This window comes from Molothrus ater, chromosome 3 (assembly GCF_012460135.2).
Source record: "Molothrus ater isolate BHLD 08-10-18 breed brown headed cowbird chromosome 3, BPBGC_Mater_1.1, whole genome shotgun sequence".
Lineage (NCBI taxonomy): Eukaryota > Metazoa > Chordata > Aves > Passeriformes > Icteridae > Molothrus > Molothrus ater.
In genome coordinates, this window is record NC_050480.2 from 104,405,275 (window position 1) to 104,424,611 (window position 19,337).

The window sequence follows — 19,337 nt, forward strand, 5'->3', positions numbered from 1 at the left end:
TAGGTGTGAAGTAAAGTCTGAAAAGACTCTTCAGCAGCAAGAAAATATTTAATCACTTTAGCCAGAATTCTTAATCAATTCCCCAATTCCAAAACATGAACTTTCCTGGCAGATTACATGGTATATGTGAGAAGACTGATGCTTACCTAAAGAACAGTTCCTGTTTAATTACTCCACACAACAAAGGTCAAGTTGCTTTGATTTATTTCTATTCCCCAAGTCCACATTACAAATCACACATTTTAGACTTCAAGAAATGAAAGCAAAATAGCCAAATTCCACTTCATCAATCAAGTGTCTATAAAAAATATGGAAACCAAGTAGCAAAGACCAAAATGTATATTTTTTCCACCTCACCAAAGTGTCTGGGGCAGGTTCACATAATGATTTATGGAAATACCTGAACAGAAATAAATGCTAGTAGCCTAATGAGCTACACAGAAAAACACTTCAGTTATACTTCACTGGATGACCAGCCAATTACAAAGACAAGTATTTGCAAAAACAGGTGGGGATTTTTTTAAGGGGCCAGTTTTTTGAACCAAGACACATCACAGAGCACATATTTTCAATCTCCCTCCAGGATTTCAGAGTAGTGAAATGTGTTGTTTCAGGAAAACAAAAAAAACAAACAAACAAAAAAAAAAAAGGAGAACTATGTTACTGAACTTTATCATTCAACTTTTATACTTGGGCAAGTTGGCATTATCATTCAAAATAAAGTTGTACAGAACTTAGTTAGAAACAAAGTTATCTAAAATACCAAGATATCAAGTAATCAATTAAGGCCCATTCCTGTCTTCAGTGGGATATCTGCCTGAGTAAGGAATGCAGGATATGGCCTTCTGTTTGAAGAAATCTCATTTTCTCCAGCACAAAGGTAACCAAGGAATCCCATTTCAGTTATTCTAGAGTTGCTCCTAACATCCCAATTAAAATTAGCCAGTATGAAGCTCACCAAACACTTGATCCTCTTAAATAAACTCTCTAATGAACCACACAAATTCACACTAACAGTGAAGGCAGACTAACAGTGTATCTTTTCTACAAAAAAAAAAAATCCACCATAAAAATAGCAATAATATCCAGATTTGTACTTGATTGTGAAATATTCCGATTGTACCATACAGTACATTTATTTGAAAAAAAAAATCCTGGTATGTTGGGTTGTCTTAATTTCTAACACTTGAAATGTTTCAGAAAACTGCAGAATCACTATACATATTGCACTTCTCTGGCAAGCTGGGCTACTGTATCATGGCAAAAACAACCAAGTAGATCTACTGAGGAATACAGCTTTTTTAAACCCAAAATTAGCAACTGACTTTCTTTCCTGCAGTTTTCATTAGAACTCTAACAATATTCTTTACAGGCTTTTCTAGGCATATGTTTCTGAAGGAATGCGTTTCTTGTTGCAGAATCTGTATTTATTTTTTTTTAAATCAACAAAACTGAAGGTCATGGACAGATTCAACATAGAGTGCACTATCTTCCTTCAGTCACAAACAAAATGAAGACAATACAAGTCATTAATACAGTTACACTTAGGCCTCGGGTTACTGTCGCTCTAAAAACAGTTCACTTCAACACAAATAAAACCAATAATGAACTATTTGTTTTGAGTGAAAAACATTAATCTTTTGCAGCTTGGTTTAAAGTTTGATTCCTTACACTGAAAAATCTTAGCACATTTGTTCCAGCGTCAGAGAAAATGATGTAGTTTTAGAGAAAAAGCTTTCAAAATGCTTGACACAAACAAGCTATTTATTCTTCGAGTTCTTTGTCAAAGATGTTACTAAAACCTTCTGTCCATTTCATGAACACAGGAAATATCCCAGGATGTCTTGAGTCAAAGTGGTCCATAAAGAGATTCTTTGGAATGCCTTAAGATTGGCTATAACTAGAGTTCTGGCTACCATTTGGACCCTGTTCTCCTTCACTGTTGAAGAAAACATAAACATGTATCTTCAATAAGAAGCATCACATTACATTTTTATCTTTTTTTTAATTAAAAAATACAGTATTCTGAAAGTAATAAAAATCTTTGGAAAGAAAATACTTCAACATATACATAAGTAGGTCAAAATATTCTGCTCAGTTTCATTAAAAAATGCAAAGGTTATTCTCAGCGTGCATAAATAACTTCACCGTATTTATGTGAACAATAAATTCAATATATGCCCATGAAGCTGCCTGCTGAATCTACTTCTGAAGTCAACACTGCAAAGTTCACATTACATGAGCATGTGCACAGGAATTTGCATGTGCAGATTCCCAGCAGTGATATTTAATCACAGTAATTAAATACGACATCAAGCAGGCCCAGTTCCATTGAATGTGGCCCAGCCATGGAGCCTCACACTGGGGTTCCTTACATTTGCTGAGCTGTATTGATCACATTCTAATCACATTAACACTCTCTCTAAGATAATGAATGTTATGCTTCCCACTAGCTCCTGAACAATCAGGCTGGTTTTGTATCAGAAACATCTGGGCTGTAAAAACATACACTACACCTTGAATTAAACATTTGCACATTCTTAAGATCACAGTGTAGTTTTTCCATGGGAAAGGTGCAATAAGGAAGTACCATACCTGTTTGGAGGTGGTTTTGGTTTAGGCATTTTACTAAGAATAGTAGCCATCTCTTTTCTCTCATCAAAGTTCTTCCACTGCTCATACAGCTTCAGAATAACCCTGATTATTTCTAAAATCTGTATTAGAAAGAGAAGAGAGCCTAAGGTCAGACACGATAGTGATTTCACCTTTGTCACAGCCTGTTTAATTAACTAAACAGGCCCTAAGCTGAAACTAAGCAACACAATTTTCATATTATAAACAGAGCTGTCTCACACTTAATCTGGTCCCAAAAAAGCATTTAATTAGTTTTTTTAGTAATTGTGAATCAAAGCCTGAACAGAATACTTTTCTTTTCAACTGTATTTACTGCTTCTCTTCCTCTGCAAACTAAATACCTTTTTTAAATTTTATTTATTTATTTGCAAATACTGCCACAGCTCCTGGGATAACTAAGCTCCTGGGAAAATACAGACTTGGGCAGCATGACTGCAGCTATATGACCATCCATGATCAATACAGTAATTGATGATTATCAATGTTCTATACATATCAGAGGAACAGTGTGGGAAAACAAAAGCCCAAAATCACAAAACATTCATCTGAACTCTTTCCTTCCAAGGAACAGAGCCAAGGAGTTTTTAAATACTTCTCACATTCTTATACACATATAATAAGAATTGTTGACACTGCATATTCTGCTTCTGGAAGTGTAAGCATTCCATACCAGTTTGGACTTTCTATCTACCTTAATTTCCTTTAAATTTGTAGTGCAATATTCTATATAAAAGCTGGTGCAATATTCTACGTGAAAGCTGGATAATAATTCATTCATAATATGTTTCATCATTCTCTAAATTAATAAAGTAGAATTTACTTTTTCTTCTTTTTAATACATGATCTTTCATTAAGTGCTAGAGCAATATATTTTGTCCTTGAAACCAAAGTCACAGTTGGTGCTTCACCTTGTCCATGGTGTTTGTGTGAAAAAATCAAGCTGAGGCTTTATCACTGACACAAGAACCAATACAAGTAAACATTCAAAGATACTCAGTATCAAGCTTATGGTAATTTTATCTATTAAATAGATGTTGGCTCTCCTTTGCTGCCAGTTTATTATCACTCTGCCTTTACATGTATGACAGCATAATTCACAGAGCTCTCCACACAGCATAGCATCCACACTGTGTTTACATTTCAGGACAAATCCTGGAATACAAACACAATGCCATAACATCAGTGGGATGAAGGGCAATATGAAGGGAACAGAAGGAAATGGTACCTCTCAATCATAACAGGCTAGTTAATTCCAGACACTCAGTTTCAAAAAAAGACTGAAAAAATGTGCTAAGTGAAACAGGGTGATAAGGAATATGAGTACTACTTTGATTTGCTTGCTGGAGCTAAACACAGGTTAAAGAAGCCAACCTAAAAAGTAAAAGAAACTAGTGAGGATGAAGAGCATTGTTAGTATAGGGACAACTGCACCCTGAAACCTAATAAATTAATGAATGGGATTATCTGACACAGAATTTGCATTAGCAGGGAACTCAACTGAATGATCTTGGTGTCTCCCTGTGTAGCACTGACTGAAGTCACAGTGCTGGGGATACTGAAAGTGTCAAAAATGTTCTACACTAGGCTATCTGCACATGTACAGGGAGAAAATGAGAATGGTGCACTGGCATGATGCTGAAAAGTCAATCAGAAAGTCAAACTTGTACTGACAATCTTGCGTGACAGAAAAACACTGGGAACCCTTTTTCTGGCAAACAATGTAAAAGATACTTGGTTTACATTACTGTCTGGAAAATGGCAATACCAGCAATGCTCTTCTGTTATGCAATGGTTTTGTCTTGACTTTCAGAGCAGGGTGATAACCAAATAACCCGACATTGTCTCCCTTCCAAAGAGATCTGCCTAACCGCAACAGCATCTAACAAGAGCACTGAATTTTAAGTTCAAATCAGTATTGCAGATATATAAGACAACCATGACTACCATTTCTGGTCAGTCCATAACAAGTGAAGGGAATAAAAAACAGAGTACCTTTTCCATATCAACAGACAGCTCAGCAAACCATTGCCTTGCATCCTTCTGCTGGACAACACAGGCCACATGTAGGCAAGCTGCAAAGATCAGGTGACATGGATATTGAATAAAGATACACTCCCAATAGAGTTAGAAACATTCCATTTTTTATAAACCCTATACAGTTCAACAAAGGAAACTCAGGATTAATTATCTGACTTTTCTTTAAGGCTTTTTAAGTTGCAAGGCTACAGTGTCAGTGCTGTATGAGACACAACCTGAAGCACCTTATGAGGGCACTCTGAGGAATGCTTGTGATGGGACACTGCACAGAATAAATATATCCAGGTAAACAGGACCAGGAGACATTACTTGTTACTTACCTAGAGCTATCATGAAAGGAGGGTACAGCAGACAAAGATCAGTTCTGTAAGTGTCATTCACTATCCTCCTGTGCAAAAAAGAACTTGTAAGTATCTTCCTATTCACCTTTAGACTATATTCCTTCAAAAACTGCTGTTGGTTTACAAATATTTTGTCAGTTTTCCAGACAGTCGAAGCAATGAGGCTACAGGGCAAAATATCAAGGAAAGAGATCTTTTCCCTTGTAAAAATCTCTTAGCCTTTCTTTTTTTCCCTTATACTCACAGCAGAAGTTTATTTGGAAACATTCTTTTAGTACATAAATGTCTTTCTGCAGTGGATGTGTATGTATACCACCAAATAATTATCTGTTTCACAAATAAGTAAAGGCTAGCATAAAAGCAGTAGTTCTACTGTCTTTCTGTATTTGAAAAAGTTGAAGAATGAGTTCTGCTAACACAGCTAAAAAACCCTATATATTTGCTTCTACCTCTATTGTAAAGCAGGGCAACCCCCAATATCTGGGAGAAATGATGCATCTGACTCCATGGATATCAGAAGGCTAATTAATTACTTTATTATACTATATTATTCTATACTATATTACATTACATCTAAACTGAATCTGCACAAGCACTCACTCAACTCAACTGCCCAGAATCTCGTGACTGTCAGCTGACAATCCCCACACACACTTAGATTCAATTGGTCAATGAATCAATACACTCACACCAGAATCCAATTATCAATTCTCTTCAGGTAAACAATCTTCCACAATGAATTCCACTTGTGAACAACAAGAGGAGCAGCAATTGAGATAAGAATTGTTTTTTCTTTCTCTGAGGCTGAGAGAATGTGAATCCCAAAAATATCCCTGGGAAGTTGTGCCTTGCTTTTCTCTGGGAAGAGAAATGCAGCTACAAACGTCCTGTGACAATGCTGACAGAAAGAAACTTCCTCTACTCGTAGTCACCATTCAGTAATGTTGAAACCATGCCATTACAGCTAGTCTAACAAAATAAAAATTAGACCACTGCAAAGTAAAATCATTACAGGGCTAAAGAGAGAATAAGCTAATTCAGGGACATATACCTGCACAATTAACTAGGGCACCCTTTCTATTCAAATATGGCTAAGCCTGCTTGGTTCAGCAAAAGCTTAACCACCTTTGAAACATAACTGTTAAACACTTGCTTTCTTGATGAAAGGAGGAACTATTCCCATTTCTTCATTACCATGCAAGAGGTAGCAGCATGTCTTCTTGGCCCATATCTTGCACATATTGGAGCAAAGGTCTATAAGGATGATATACTATCAAACAGCAGTCCTAGGAAAAATGTCATGGGGACAGAAGTTAGATTTCAATTCAGAGCATGTTGTCAGTTCGTATTAAAACATTTGGTTTACAAGTCAATTACTGATTTTTTTTAAGTAGCATTCTAACACCTAGCCCTGTTCTAATGAGGGCAGTGCTCTCTCTAGAATACCATTACACAGCACAGTTGCCAGTCTGTCAATGTCCTTCCCCTAAGAGACACAGAGAGTCACATCTGCAGCACACTGAAACCTCATTTGCTTACAAACCCGTAATTCCCACTTGGAAATACAAAATGCTGCCAGAAAACAGTCAGCTACTAAATACCATACATGGAGAGCATGCCAAAATCATTGATGCTGGTTTGGAAAGAAAAGAGAGAAAAATTCCACTGCTCTCAAATCCCCTCATTTCAGGTCCAGGTAAACAGGAAGGAATAATCCTCTTGCTAAAAGCAGCCAAATGTGTGGATACTACAGGGAAAAGCCACATCAAGTTACATGTGCTGAACACTTACATGAAACACCACTACTGCACACACTATATACTGCATAGCATGCTGGAAAAATAAGTGAATCCCCAAAACATAACTTCTTGTAAATGCAATTGCTTGTGCTAAAACTCCTGTATACAAAACTCAAGAGTTACTGTCATGTATAGCAGAGGTATCAAGGGCTAAATCTAAACAGGAATCTAAAAACTGTATTAAAATTACTTGTAGGTACAAACAAAAACTTTGATCTTATTTCCTCTGTGTTCAATTCCCAAAACATTCTCTCATCTGCTGCTTAACTCACTAAGCTGCTCCCTGGTTTCTCACTCCTTTTCTCTGCACTTGAGCAGAACTACTCTAGTACAGTAGCACTAGAGCTTAACCCATCCAAGTCCAAGCCATATGCAGAAATCAGGCACTACTTTATCCAAGCCCTGTAAGAAGCCTGGGTTGCCTCCTTTCAGCTACCAAACACAGCAATGGCATAGCTACTCTTACAAAAATCAGATATGGCTCCTTTCTTTGAAAGGGTCTGGAAGAAAATGTCCCACTGTGCTCCTTTCATCCAACAGCCTAATAGTTACAGCACCACCTCAGAAAATGGGAGACCTGAATTCGGTTTCTTTCTCACAGGATTCAAACCCACATCTCACTTCCTAGAAGATTAATTATTGGGTTGCTATAGACTAGCCTGAATGGGATAGTACCCACACCTTCTGCTAGAACATATATATGTAGCCCCAGATTCTTTCAGGCATAAAGAAGAGGGCATGTAAGAATACAACTCTTCATGGTCATAACTGGCCATTCCATCTAGGGAAAAAGGACATTGACATCCCAGTCTCTGCATCAGGACTTAGATACAGTTACTTTTCTCACAAAAACAAAAGCAGTTCCACCAAAAAACCCAACCTACCATTAATTCTAAGAGATAGAATTCACATTCTAGTATCTGTAAAGAAGTAAAATCACAGTTAATAAGCAGTATGTTTCAGGCAGCAGAAAGAATTAACTGACACGCAGTTTAACATCATAAATACACAGGAATTCTCAACAACTATTTCCAACATTCCTAAATGCATTTTATCTGAAACTACAAAACCAAACAAAAATAAAGCTATTATTAGCTATTGCCTTATCACTATTATAACTCAACTCCAGTCATAATAACAAGCAAGTTGAATATTTTGCATCAAGTTTGCTATGAAAGACTGCTTCATTGGCAGCACTTGCCTGATTTGTTTCAACACCTGGTAGCAGCAAATTGTTCTCAGTGCTTAAGAACTTCATAGCAATAGAGAAGTTGTTTTGTAGAATTAGAGTGTCTTCATCAGCTCACTAACTTGTCAAATAGCCTTTCAAAACATTTTCAGATTTAATTTCATGTGAAATATTCTGTGCAATTGTAACAATTAAATCAGCTCTCACTCTCAATACAGAATGTGATGTATTGGTGACATGAAGGAAAAGACTGGACTACTTTTGCTATACGAAAGCAGTACTCCAAAATGTATTTCCATTTGCCTTTATCTATAAAATAGCAGTGCAGTTTTATTATAAGATCTTAGGTATTTTATATTTATATTAAATGCATCATTTGGCTTTCTAGATTGGGTGAAAAGCAAACCAACAAAAAAGTAGTATTTGTTACAGCCAATTTAAAACTATTTAGATGTTTAGCTTTCCAAATTCTACAGCACACAAAACTTCTCAGTATTGTGACTGAGAATACCTTGAAAACCACTGGTAAATTTAAAGTACTAATTAAAAACTATTTTTCAAGAGCCATTAAATTTTACAGGCAAAAATAAAACTGCTTTCTGTAAGCCAACTGCTCATGTGTGCAAGCTTGGAAGCATTCCAGGTGCAAAGGCCATTTACTTTCCCTGGAGCAATGTATTTGTAACCAAGAACATTAAAAAAAACCTAAATCTCTTTTCTTATCATGCTATAGAAAAACTACCATTTCAGTCACCCTATCACATCACTTGTCTTTCCTGACAACAATTTAAGGAAAGAAGGTTATGTAAGATTTTTATTATTTTTAAAAGTAACTTTCCCAATATTCTATACAAAACAAATAATGAATAAACCTGACATATGAGTATGAAAATATTTCTTTCTTAGTATTTAAAAGAAAGAACTTCGTGCTAGCAATTATTAATTTATTTGATCAAGTTGTATTTCAAATAGCATACTTACATGATTCATCCTATAAGGAAACTCCTTTGGAAAGGCATATGAAAACCTAGTTTTCACTACAGTAAACAGAAAAAAGTATGTTAAAAATAATGTAATTAATATTTTTACATCCTTCCCATTCTATTTATTCATCTGTATATAGCCCTACAAATCTACCTGGCAGCACAACTTTCAGCTTGTGGCTTTCTGTACAAAAGGCTTGTATTTCAAAGAGAAGAGGTAAGTTACAAGATTTAAGATCCTGAAAAGGAAAGAGAAATACACCTGAAATCCAGATTTGCACAGATACTCAGCCAGACATTTGACTGCTGCTTTGGACACTATTAAGTCTTCTGGTTAACCACCAACTAGCTCAGGGACAGCTAACTTCCCACAAGTTATCACTCACAGAGCTCTCCAGCTACTGATGTTCAGGATCTCAGTATGAACACTAAATCCAAATGGAATTTTCATGTGGGATTTTTTACATAGGTTTGATCCTTCAACAGGCAAGATTTTAAAGGAACTAATGAAGTCTTAGAAAAGCAAGCCCAAGGGCAGGGTAAGGGAGTTCAGCCAGACTTCTTGCAGGTCCAGAATGTAAGGATTATCTCCAACTGAGATATTGAATTAATCTTTGTGTATTTTACACTGGTAAGAAGTATGCTAATATGCAAAACCAGAGTGATTTCATGTTAGAATGCTGAACAAGGGAAAACAAGAACACTTGAAGATGTGGATTTGACTTTTGTACACATAAAACATTTTAAAAGCTATTTTAAGTCCTTGTCGTCCAAGGAAAACAAGTAACATTTAAAATCCTGGAAGTGGACAGTATTTCTTATATTAATGACAGGCAGTATATTATTAAATGATACTATTGCTATTACTTCCAGAAAATCAGTATGACATTTCAGTTCAAAGAAAAGACAGCATCAGTCCCTAGACCAAAGAATTCACCATTTAGACCTAGGGTGAACTTCACTAGAAAATTTGTTGTAGGACACCAAGACTGGGCTACTGGTTGGAAATTTTAATTACTTCAAGAAAGAAAGAATTAATAAGAGAGTTTCTCAACTTGTATGCAAACTGAAGATGTACATGGTAAAAAAAAATACCAATTTGAGAAAGAAGATAGGGAGAAAAAGCATTTTTCCCACAAAGCAAGCTGCAGACACAACCACTACACGGAGCTGTCATTTTAGTGAGATGTGTTAACAGAAGAAAAACCTTTTGAAGAGGTTGTTGAAAACCAGGCTAAGATCATCTTCCTTACAAAGGAAGCAAGTGTTATTAACTTCATGTTGCTACTGAGCTAAAAGCAAACAAGCCTCTTAAACCAGCCACTATTACATTGGTCAGCCCCTTTGTTAGCTTGATTTCGCTTTTACTTGTCTTGCCTCATCTTTTCTTGCCTTTGGTATTAAGATCTCCCAAAAACCACTGTGTACTACTGAAGCAACTCTGGTAAAGGAAGACCAGGTAGAATAAAAGAATAAATGCTTGGAGAAAGCCTGTTGCCTGCCCCCACTTCCATGAAATGCACAGTACTTATCAGGGCTGACAGGACTTCTAGGTGTGAAGGAAGAGCTGTGAGGAAAATCTTCTATAGGGTCCTGAGACTGGAATTCTGAGAAACAGCACAGCTAAGAACTAGACGTCCAAGTAAAATCAGCTGTGGCATATTTACCAAAATCCATCTGACAGTCTCACTTATGCATCAGAACTTCCTCACAATGATGCTTCTGAGGTAAAAATAGCAACTCTCAGTGCTAAACCCAGTACTGGTCTTGGTCATGCTGGCACCGAAGATGTGTTTCAGCTCCTGGTGGCAGAACTGTCACACGGCCAGCCCCATGGACTGATACACCCTGTGCATCTGGAGGCTGCAGATGCAGCCAGTCACCTGTCCCCTCAATGGCTGACCTACATTTGGAAGAGCACAGCCAGGAATTGCCCACTGAGAGCAGCTGGACCTTCTGGGTCAGATAACAGCATTTAGCTAAGGAAGACATCACTTCAGGAGTTTGATGGATGACATGTAAGTTACATGAATTGGGAAATACAAAGGCAAGTGGGAAAGACAGAGGATTAAGTAATTACAGTGTAATTTTATTGACTTTATTGTGAATAATTAGTCATAAAATGTATTTTTAGAAATAAATACCATGTGCAAAGACTAATTTTTTGATGGGGAAAAAGGGATTTAAAAAAATCTGAAGGTATACAGCCTACCAAAAATTCTTAAAACAGATACTTTCACAGAGCCATACCTTTTACTAAACAGGCAAAGCTGTAAATTTCCAATTCTATCTTTGAGTAGTTCAGAATTCAATTTACTACTCGAGGTTGTTTATAAATTTCAATAGTTTTATTTTATGACTTCGTTTTCACTCATGCTTGGCATAAGTTCCAACCATAATCAACCAAAACTAATACAGAATGGACCCTTCTGTCTCTGTATTTGGACACAGAAGCTATTTATTCTTAATGGTTTTAACTGGCTCTTTAAGTCCTCCATGATTTGACAAAAAGCTACCTTTTAAAAAAAAGCAAAGAAACCAACTGATCTCCCTACAGAGATACTTAATTAGAGTGTAATGAAAATTAGTGATACTTACATACAGAAGTAGCAGCAGAAATCAATCTTGTATTTGAAACAACACCAAATTCCTGAAGAAAAAGAATGGTAAATGAGGTGAACCACCTGAAACACCATAGACTGACATTGTTATCAAATTAAAATAATGGCTTCTTACTAAACTGGGCTTCTTTTTGCAGTATTGTAGTATTTAGGTTTATCCCCCACCCCTTTTTTTTTTTTCCTTAAGGTAAACAGGGCTAAAGTTATTTCATTGATTAGTTTCTTGGTTGTTTGTGAGGAACAGTAAAGATTTATGAAAGGTACAAAAGCACCAAAAGCTCAACTGGCTACTATTCTTTTTATAAAATAGAGAAGAGGGCTTCAAGGAGGTTATTCTTTTCCTTATCCCATTTGGAGAGAAAACTGTCTTTAGAAGCCTGCCATTAACTACCCTTTTTAGTTATGTTTTTATGAAGTCTTAGCTCCTGTGCTGAGACAGTCAGCAATCTGAACATTTTCTGTATAGAGTGTTCTTTCAGAGAAGTCCATAGCTGAATCAATAGTGCTGCCCTCTAAAGCTGCAGAAGCTTTAGGAAGGCTGCACAGACTTCTAATTTAAGGTACATCCATGTATATACACTCTATGTCTGTGCCTGCTTAAATGCTCATTTAACAGGCTGATAAAAAAGCACTCTCTCCCACACTCTCTCTTTTCCTTGATGTCTTCCAAACACTGAAGAGTGTCACAGTACTTGTACAGACAACAGTATCACATGTCACCACTAGTTTAGTAGGACTGTTTCTACCATCCATTAAGTATTTGAGCTCCTTCTGTAGAACTCTTTAGTGCTGACATATCATAAAGTGCCAAATTTGACTTTTTTCCATTACACAGACACTTCTTAAACAGCTGTAAACTTGCTGCATTACAGAGGACTAACAGCAGCACCCAGCTGATGCTAACTCTTGGCCACGTTCAAAGGGGAGCACCGATGGTGAAGGCATGGAGCCCTCTCACCATCACCCCCAATGGGTCAGTTCCTTATAATTTCTCAAGGACAGAGCATGAGCTACAACATACTTTTAATCCAAGTAATGAAAGTGTGGTAAACTCTGAGGATCCCTTGCTATATGAAATAGAACAAGATAATTAGGGGAAAAAATTCCCATTATGTTTTAAAGTTTGAGTAAACATAAATAAGGAGAAACACACCAGAAAGGAGACACTGCTTAAGATATACACAATTTAAGATATAGTGTATGTAAATATTTAAACACTGTGTGACAGTGAAACAGCCATTTAAAATATTTTTTTTCAGTTTTCAGAGGCACTTCAAGGTTAATAATTTAGACAACTTTTGAAGGCCTTCTCTGTCTCCTTTTCTTAAATGCTATAGAAATCTATGCAAAAAGGAGAAGGTTTCAACCCCCAAAGCACGAAGAAAGACAAAAAATTTGAAAGTCCTAAATGTTTTCTTTCTCTCATACATCACATAATGTTACATTAAAAAATTGTAATACTTCATACCTCTACTTTGGATGCCAAAAACACACACGTAGGAGCCATTAATACTGGATCTATACTTTTTAGGGAATATCTGAAATGTTACAACAAAATTATAATATGTTGTTTCATACATGTAGAACGATTAATCTATTAAGAGCACCACACTTCCTTTTGAAAAAGCAAAGCTTAAGTTAACTTTATTAAAGCATAAAAGCTTTACACCATCCAAAAAACAAAAGTGGCACTGTTTTTAATACAGAACTGCATTTTTAAAGGGCTACCAAAATGTGCCTAGCAAATGTTTTATTCTTGTACCATCATAGTAAACAGTCCTACCTGGCATAGAATCTCTTGAAGTAGACTGTAGCAGTGGCAATAACTTGTTGTCTTAATTTAAGATGTTCACCTAAAGCCTGGATAACTTAAAAAAAAATGAACAAAAGCTTGAGTTGAGTTTTTTAAACAATTTGACACCAAATAGCAAAGGGTCTCAAAACACAGCTAGTGCTGGGGATTCTAAGGAGCAGCACCACAGTCTTCTCCCTCTGTGGCTCTAGAGAGACAACACACTGCTGGAAACCTACGGACCTGCAGGTGAAGAACCGCTGCCTCCTGAAGCTTGGGGACACCTTCAAAAAGGAAAAGGAACTTTGATTCATTGTGTACAAAGCGAGTGTGACCTTTAAGAAGATGACAGCACAAATCTCAGAAGGGTAAAGCTCAGGTATTCCATTTTAGAGCAAAACAAATTCAGACACAGGAAATATAAATCCTCAGCTCTTCAGTGCCACACAAAATGGATGGTATTTTTTCAAATATGTAAAACTGCCAACACAAACACGGTCATTAAATTTGGCAGAGGCAGCAGGTGTTAAAAAATGACATATTTAGTCTAGGGAGAGGGGGTGGGAGACCAGAGGATGCAGTCAGCTGCTCCATCACGGTGGTCCTCTGCCAGTTGGCCAAGAAACAACCCTGGTGTCATCTGTGCAGGTAGCTCTTGTTTGGCCTCCCAGGCAAAGGAAAGGTGCCAAGCAAATAGATGCACCAAGCTGGGATTAAGAGCAGGGGTTGGATGTAAAGAATGGCACAGTGAAACATAAGGTTGTTACTTGTTATTTTTCCCATACTTCTGCGCCACCATTATTCTGAGAACGGCTCGGCTCTGTGAAGACTCCCTCTTCTTTTTTCCTCCCTCATGAGAAACATCAAAAACAATATTTTAAAACACACTTAAGTAGATATTTAAAATATGTACAGCAAGACCAAGACAGTGACCACTGGTGGGAAAAGCAAACAATTCTGTTGTCAATCACCACTAAATTCTTAGTCTCTAAGTTGAGAGACTCTCCAACACTCAAGTTGAGAGTTTTTTGCCCATGCTCTTATCACATATCCCCTGTGAACAGCCAGGGTACACATTTGTCACCCACTGGCAAGGCCCAAAGCAACACTAAATTCCTGCCTGTGTCATATCATTCTTTTTCTAGAGAAGAATACCAAATTTGGACTAGTTTGACAGTGACAGTAGGACAAGCAATACTTCCAAAAAGGGTGTTAAACCCAGTATGCAATGTCTGTACAAATATTAAATATTTGATCAGCATATCTTGGGAGCTTGGAAAGAATTTTTGCCTTTAATTTGACCATGGGGCTAAAAAGCTGTCCTACTACTAGGGCATCAGAAAAATTCAAGTATTAGGCTAAACAGAATTCTCCAAATATGTCTCATACTCCCATGGGATTTTCAGGAATGGTTAGGCCATCTGCTGTCAGAGAAAAATCAAGTGTGGTTTAGAAGAAAAAAATGGACAAGAGCCTAGAGAGACTTAATGAAATGGAAGCTTGTATACGCTGGGGAGAAGTCCAATGCTTGTAATTATTTTAATATTTGAAAATATTAAAATTTGAAAAGAAACTACAAGATCATTTATTCCTGTATGTTTAGAAAGTAAGCAGTTTCAGTAGTTTGGAGTTTTTTAATAAAGGTTGTTTTAAATCTGAGTATTTTGAGTAGCCTCTAACACAAACATTACTGCTTCTGCCCAAAACCAAAAAGGGAAAATAACTAATACACTTCTCAACCAAAACCAGTTAAGGCTTGGTGATCCAAACAGAGAAATCAACATCAGTTTATTTTTTCAAACTACTTTAGAAGATGATCTTTTTCCTTCTCTTCATAGCTGCAGGGAGCCATACAATCAGTTAGTGATCTACTGCACTTGTTTTCCAATGAGAAAGCAGCAGGAAATTGCCCCTCTCCATGCAGATTTTAATTGCTTTAGGGAACAACCATCTCCTGGGCTGACACACACTGAATGTGACATGCTGGGGCCGGGCCTCATCTGCTCTCAGGTAGTGCAGATGGGAGACAAGGGGGGACCCAAAGCAGGGTCCCTGTTCAGAGGCAGCGAGGACACAACACACTGAGGGTTTGAACACGGCCAGCTCTGCCTGAGCACAGAGCAGCCCTGCCCTCTTTGCTAGAGAGGGGCAGAAAGCCCAGCACCACTCACTCCTGCAGAGTAGGCTGTGTTTGTACAGGCACAGGGGAGATCCTGGCAGAGCTGCTCCCCAGCTGCCCCCAGTCACTCACCTACCTTCAGGGGAGGCAAGCAGTGCCAAGGAAAAGGACCCTGGGAACCACAAACCATAACTAACAAACTAACTTGTTTACTTTGTAAAGCTTTGTTTACCCAAGAAAAACAAATGAAGTGAAACATTTAAAAAGCTTATTTCACAGTTCAAATTAATACTAGTGAAAATTAGCATAGAAATACAGTTTTAGAAATATCCATAACCCTCCTTTCATCTATTTTTGTATTATGAAGTTATGACTTGGTTTTAACCCCAAGAAATTTCAGGAATGGATCAAATGGGTAAATCATTGCTAGCTTGATTTCCTGATGCCCTATAAGCAATAACACAGAGGTATCCATAGTGATCGTGTTTATAGCATATGCAATTGTTACAAAAATAGCTGAGCTAAGAGAGAAGCAATGGTATCTTTCAGAGATACCATTCCAGCACTGACATAAGATCTTCCAGAGGCTCTGGGAAAGTCACTTCATTTCTCTGTCACAAGTCTGGCCAGATAGCTGAAAAAAATAAGCATTCTGTACTTTAAAGGACTGCTGCAAAGAAGAGCTGCTCGCAAACAAGTTACTAGTTAGCAATATCCTTTGCATAAGGAGATTTTTTTAAAATATTCAACAATTGCAGAGAAAATTTTAAGTGCCTTTGTAATCTGATATACTCAGATGTGGCCATTCATATGGATACCTAATGCTTTGCAAGATCAAGTGAATCTTAGACAACTTCACACACAAGTCCCAAATTCTTTGGGAGAACAGGCTGCTTGCCAACAGCTCTCAGAAACTTGTTGACAATTTGAGAGCCACCTGGTACTGGGAAATCAGTCAGAAGACAAAACATGGGCTGTGTTGCAGGTTTCAGAGAATCTAAATGAACACAAATAACAAGTTTCCAAACTCTGCTGTTTAACAGGATGGCACAGGTCACCTAAAATATTTACCCCACCCTAAGAACCCCCCAAAAGCCCAAGCTGAGTACTAATGCTTGACATTGAGCCTTTAATACACTAGCTTAGAAGTTTCTGCTTGCTTCTCCTCCTTTTATGTTTTAATAAGAACCTCTTGAAAATAAGAAAATTTACTGTTTCATCCTATCACAGGTTAAAATGTCATATATGTAGCTAATTAGCCTGCAAGGTCTCCTAAAATTGTGTTAGTACAACTAACAAATTATTTATACTCCATGTCTTGTTAAAATAGGCTGTGAAAGTATATGTAATACAACAATGAAAACATTTCATTCTCTAAGCAATTCAAACGTCCATTTAGACACGGCACACATTGCACAGATTTTATGGCAGAAATAAAAAAAAAGCTTTACCATTAGTAAAAAATATCTGTAGCTTCCAATATTCTTCTTCAGTCAGAAATTTCAAGTCTTTCTGGCGTTCTTTTAATAGATCTTGTTTATCCAAAATCCATTGTAAACTAGAGGAATGGAAAATAATTTCAGCAACTCTTTTATCAACATTATACTAGGTACCTCCTGTACAAACAGACTACGAATTAAGGCTCGGAGATAAAGAGCTTGTGGCCTTTAACACCGCCACAAACAATCTTCTCAAGCAACTGTTCTTCAGGATTTTTGAAAGTTAGACAACTGAAAACCAAGCAACAAAAAACTCAGAAACCAAACAACAAAACATGAACTACCACGGGCTGAGATCAGCCCCTACCAGTAAGATGGCTGTACAGATCTCAGACCCCGGCAGTCACTAACGGGGTTTATGTTGCAGCCATTTCATTACGGGCACTGTTCAAACCTTGACCATGCGCTCAGCATGAAGTGTTCCAGGGCAGAATCACAGAATCAATCAGGTCGGAAAAGACCTCTGAGATCCAGTCCAACCCATGACCGAACACCACTCCGTCAACTACACCGAGTGCCACGTCCAATCTTTCCTTAAATACCTCCAGGGACGGCGACTCCACCGCCTCCCTGGGCAGCCCGTCCCAGCATCAATCCAATATCAACTTCCTGATGTCCACCCCAGCCGAGGCCCGGCTGCCCCACCGCTGGGGACCGGCGCGTCAGGGACCCGAGCTCCCGCACTCCCCCGCCGGAGCCCGGGGTGCCGCGGGCAGCCACACCGGGACACGATCCCTGTCCCGGAGCGCCCAAACGCTTCCCGAGCGGCGGCTGAGCGGGGCTGGCCCGGGCTGTTCCCGCACCCAGCCCGGCTCCCGCCAGGGTCCCGCGGCGAGCAGGCCCCGCCGCCCGCCCGGCGCTCCCGGGCCTCCCGTCAGCGCCGTGCCCGCCGCCCGGCCCGGCAATGAATGGCCAGAGCGCGGCGGCGGCCCGCAGCACCCGTGCCCCGCGCCCCGCGGCCGCGGCACCCACTAGTGAGAGCTCTGCCAGAAGTTCCCGGCCATGGGAAGGAGCGGAGCGGAGCGGGGAGGAGGCGCCCGGGCCCGCGATGCCCCGGCCCCGCCGCCACAGCGCCGCCGCCCCCGCGCCGGCAGCAGGAAGGAGGAGGCGGCCGCCGCCGCCGCCGGCCGGCAACACGCGGCACTGGGAACCGTTCCCCCGCGCGCGGGTTCCGCCCGCCCCGCCGGGCCCCGCAGCCCCGCCGGCTGCCACGGGGACACGGACCGCGATGGGCCCCGAGGGAGGCACCTTCCCAACCACCCGGTCCTGCCCCCGCAGTGTGCACGGACACCTTCCACTAGGCCAGGTTGCTTAGCGCACCGTCCAACACGGGCTTGGGCACCGCCAGGGATGGGGCAGCCACAGCTGCTCTGGGCAGCCTGTTCAGTGCCTCACCACCTTCACAAGGAAAGAATTCCATCCCTATTTCCAGTCCAAATCTGCCCTCTGTCAGTACAAAACTGGCTGCTTCTCCCAATAAGCAGCTTCTCCCTACTGTAAGCAGCCAGGAAGATCCAGAGCTTATCTTGTGCTGTCTCTACCTCACCTAAATTTCCCTTTAACTTACCTGTTCCCAAGTTTTCATGGCTCAGCTTGCTCCGTGCTGGAATTTTCCTCATCAGAGAGAGCCTCTAGAGGCATTTACTTAATAATTCTAGATTTAATTTAAACTACAAACAGAAGTACATGGGCCTGCTTTCTTTCCATGCTCTTTCCTGTGGTGCCTCTCAGCTTCTTAGTGGGATCTGAGATGTATCAACACGGGTATTGAGATGTATCAATATCATGCACTTGAAAACCTGGGAACAGGGAAGTTAAAGGGAAATTTAGATTCTATTTAGGAATGATGAAGCAGAGAGGGAAGATGCACAGAGGGTAAAGCGGTGTCATGGTTTAGAAATTATATTTTCAAGTGTTGTGTTCACAGTGAAACTACTCCAGACCTCACATGACTCGCGCACTTCCCCGTCCCCTTGTCCCTTGTCTTCCCCCCAGCCAACTTCCCCGGGGATGGCTGGAGAGCAGAACTGGAGGCACAAAAGGTAAAGACCATGGACTGAGAGGAGAACAACTTACTGGAAACAGCAATGAGATAAGAAATGAACTGTAGCAGCAGCAACACTAATGATGGAGTGTAGGAGAAAACAAAAGTCGCTCACCCTGTGGAAACCCCCATCAATGCCCAGCCACTCCCTCTGCAGTGCTATCCCAGCCTGCAAGTCAGCCTTTTTCCTGCCCTGTCCCTGGAAAATGGCATGAGGTGGCATAGAATAACCTCTAGGTCTGGCCCTGACCCTTGTGGCTACAGCAGAAATTAAGCCTG

At 39.4% G+C, this 19,337-nt stretch overlaps 1 protein-coding gene across 1 annotated transcript; it reads right to left on the reverse strand.

Annotated features, from left to right (window-relative positions):
• Positions 1-187: 187 nt before the first annotated feature.
• Positions 188-18,091, reverse strand: CCNC (cyclin C). Its single transcript, XM_036380228.2, has 12 exons — positions 17,987-18,091; positions 16,967-17,073; positions 13,388-13,472; positions 13,073-13,142; positions 11,582-11,633; positions 8,982-9,037; positions 7,696-7,731; positions 6,207-6,298; positions 4,992-5,059; positions 4,627-4,706; positions 2,596-2,714; positions 188-1,939 (listed from the first exon to the last, which is right to left on the reverse strand). The coding sequence occupies exons 1-12, from the start codon at positions 18,016-18,018 to the stop codon at positions 1,885-1,887; spliced, it is 852 nt and encodes a 283-aa protein (XP_036236121.1). The 5' UTR covers positions 18,019-18,091; the 3' UTR covers positions 188-1,884.
• Positions 18,092-19,337: the final 1,246 nt, after the last annotated feature.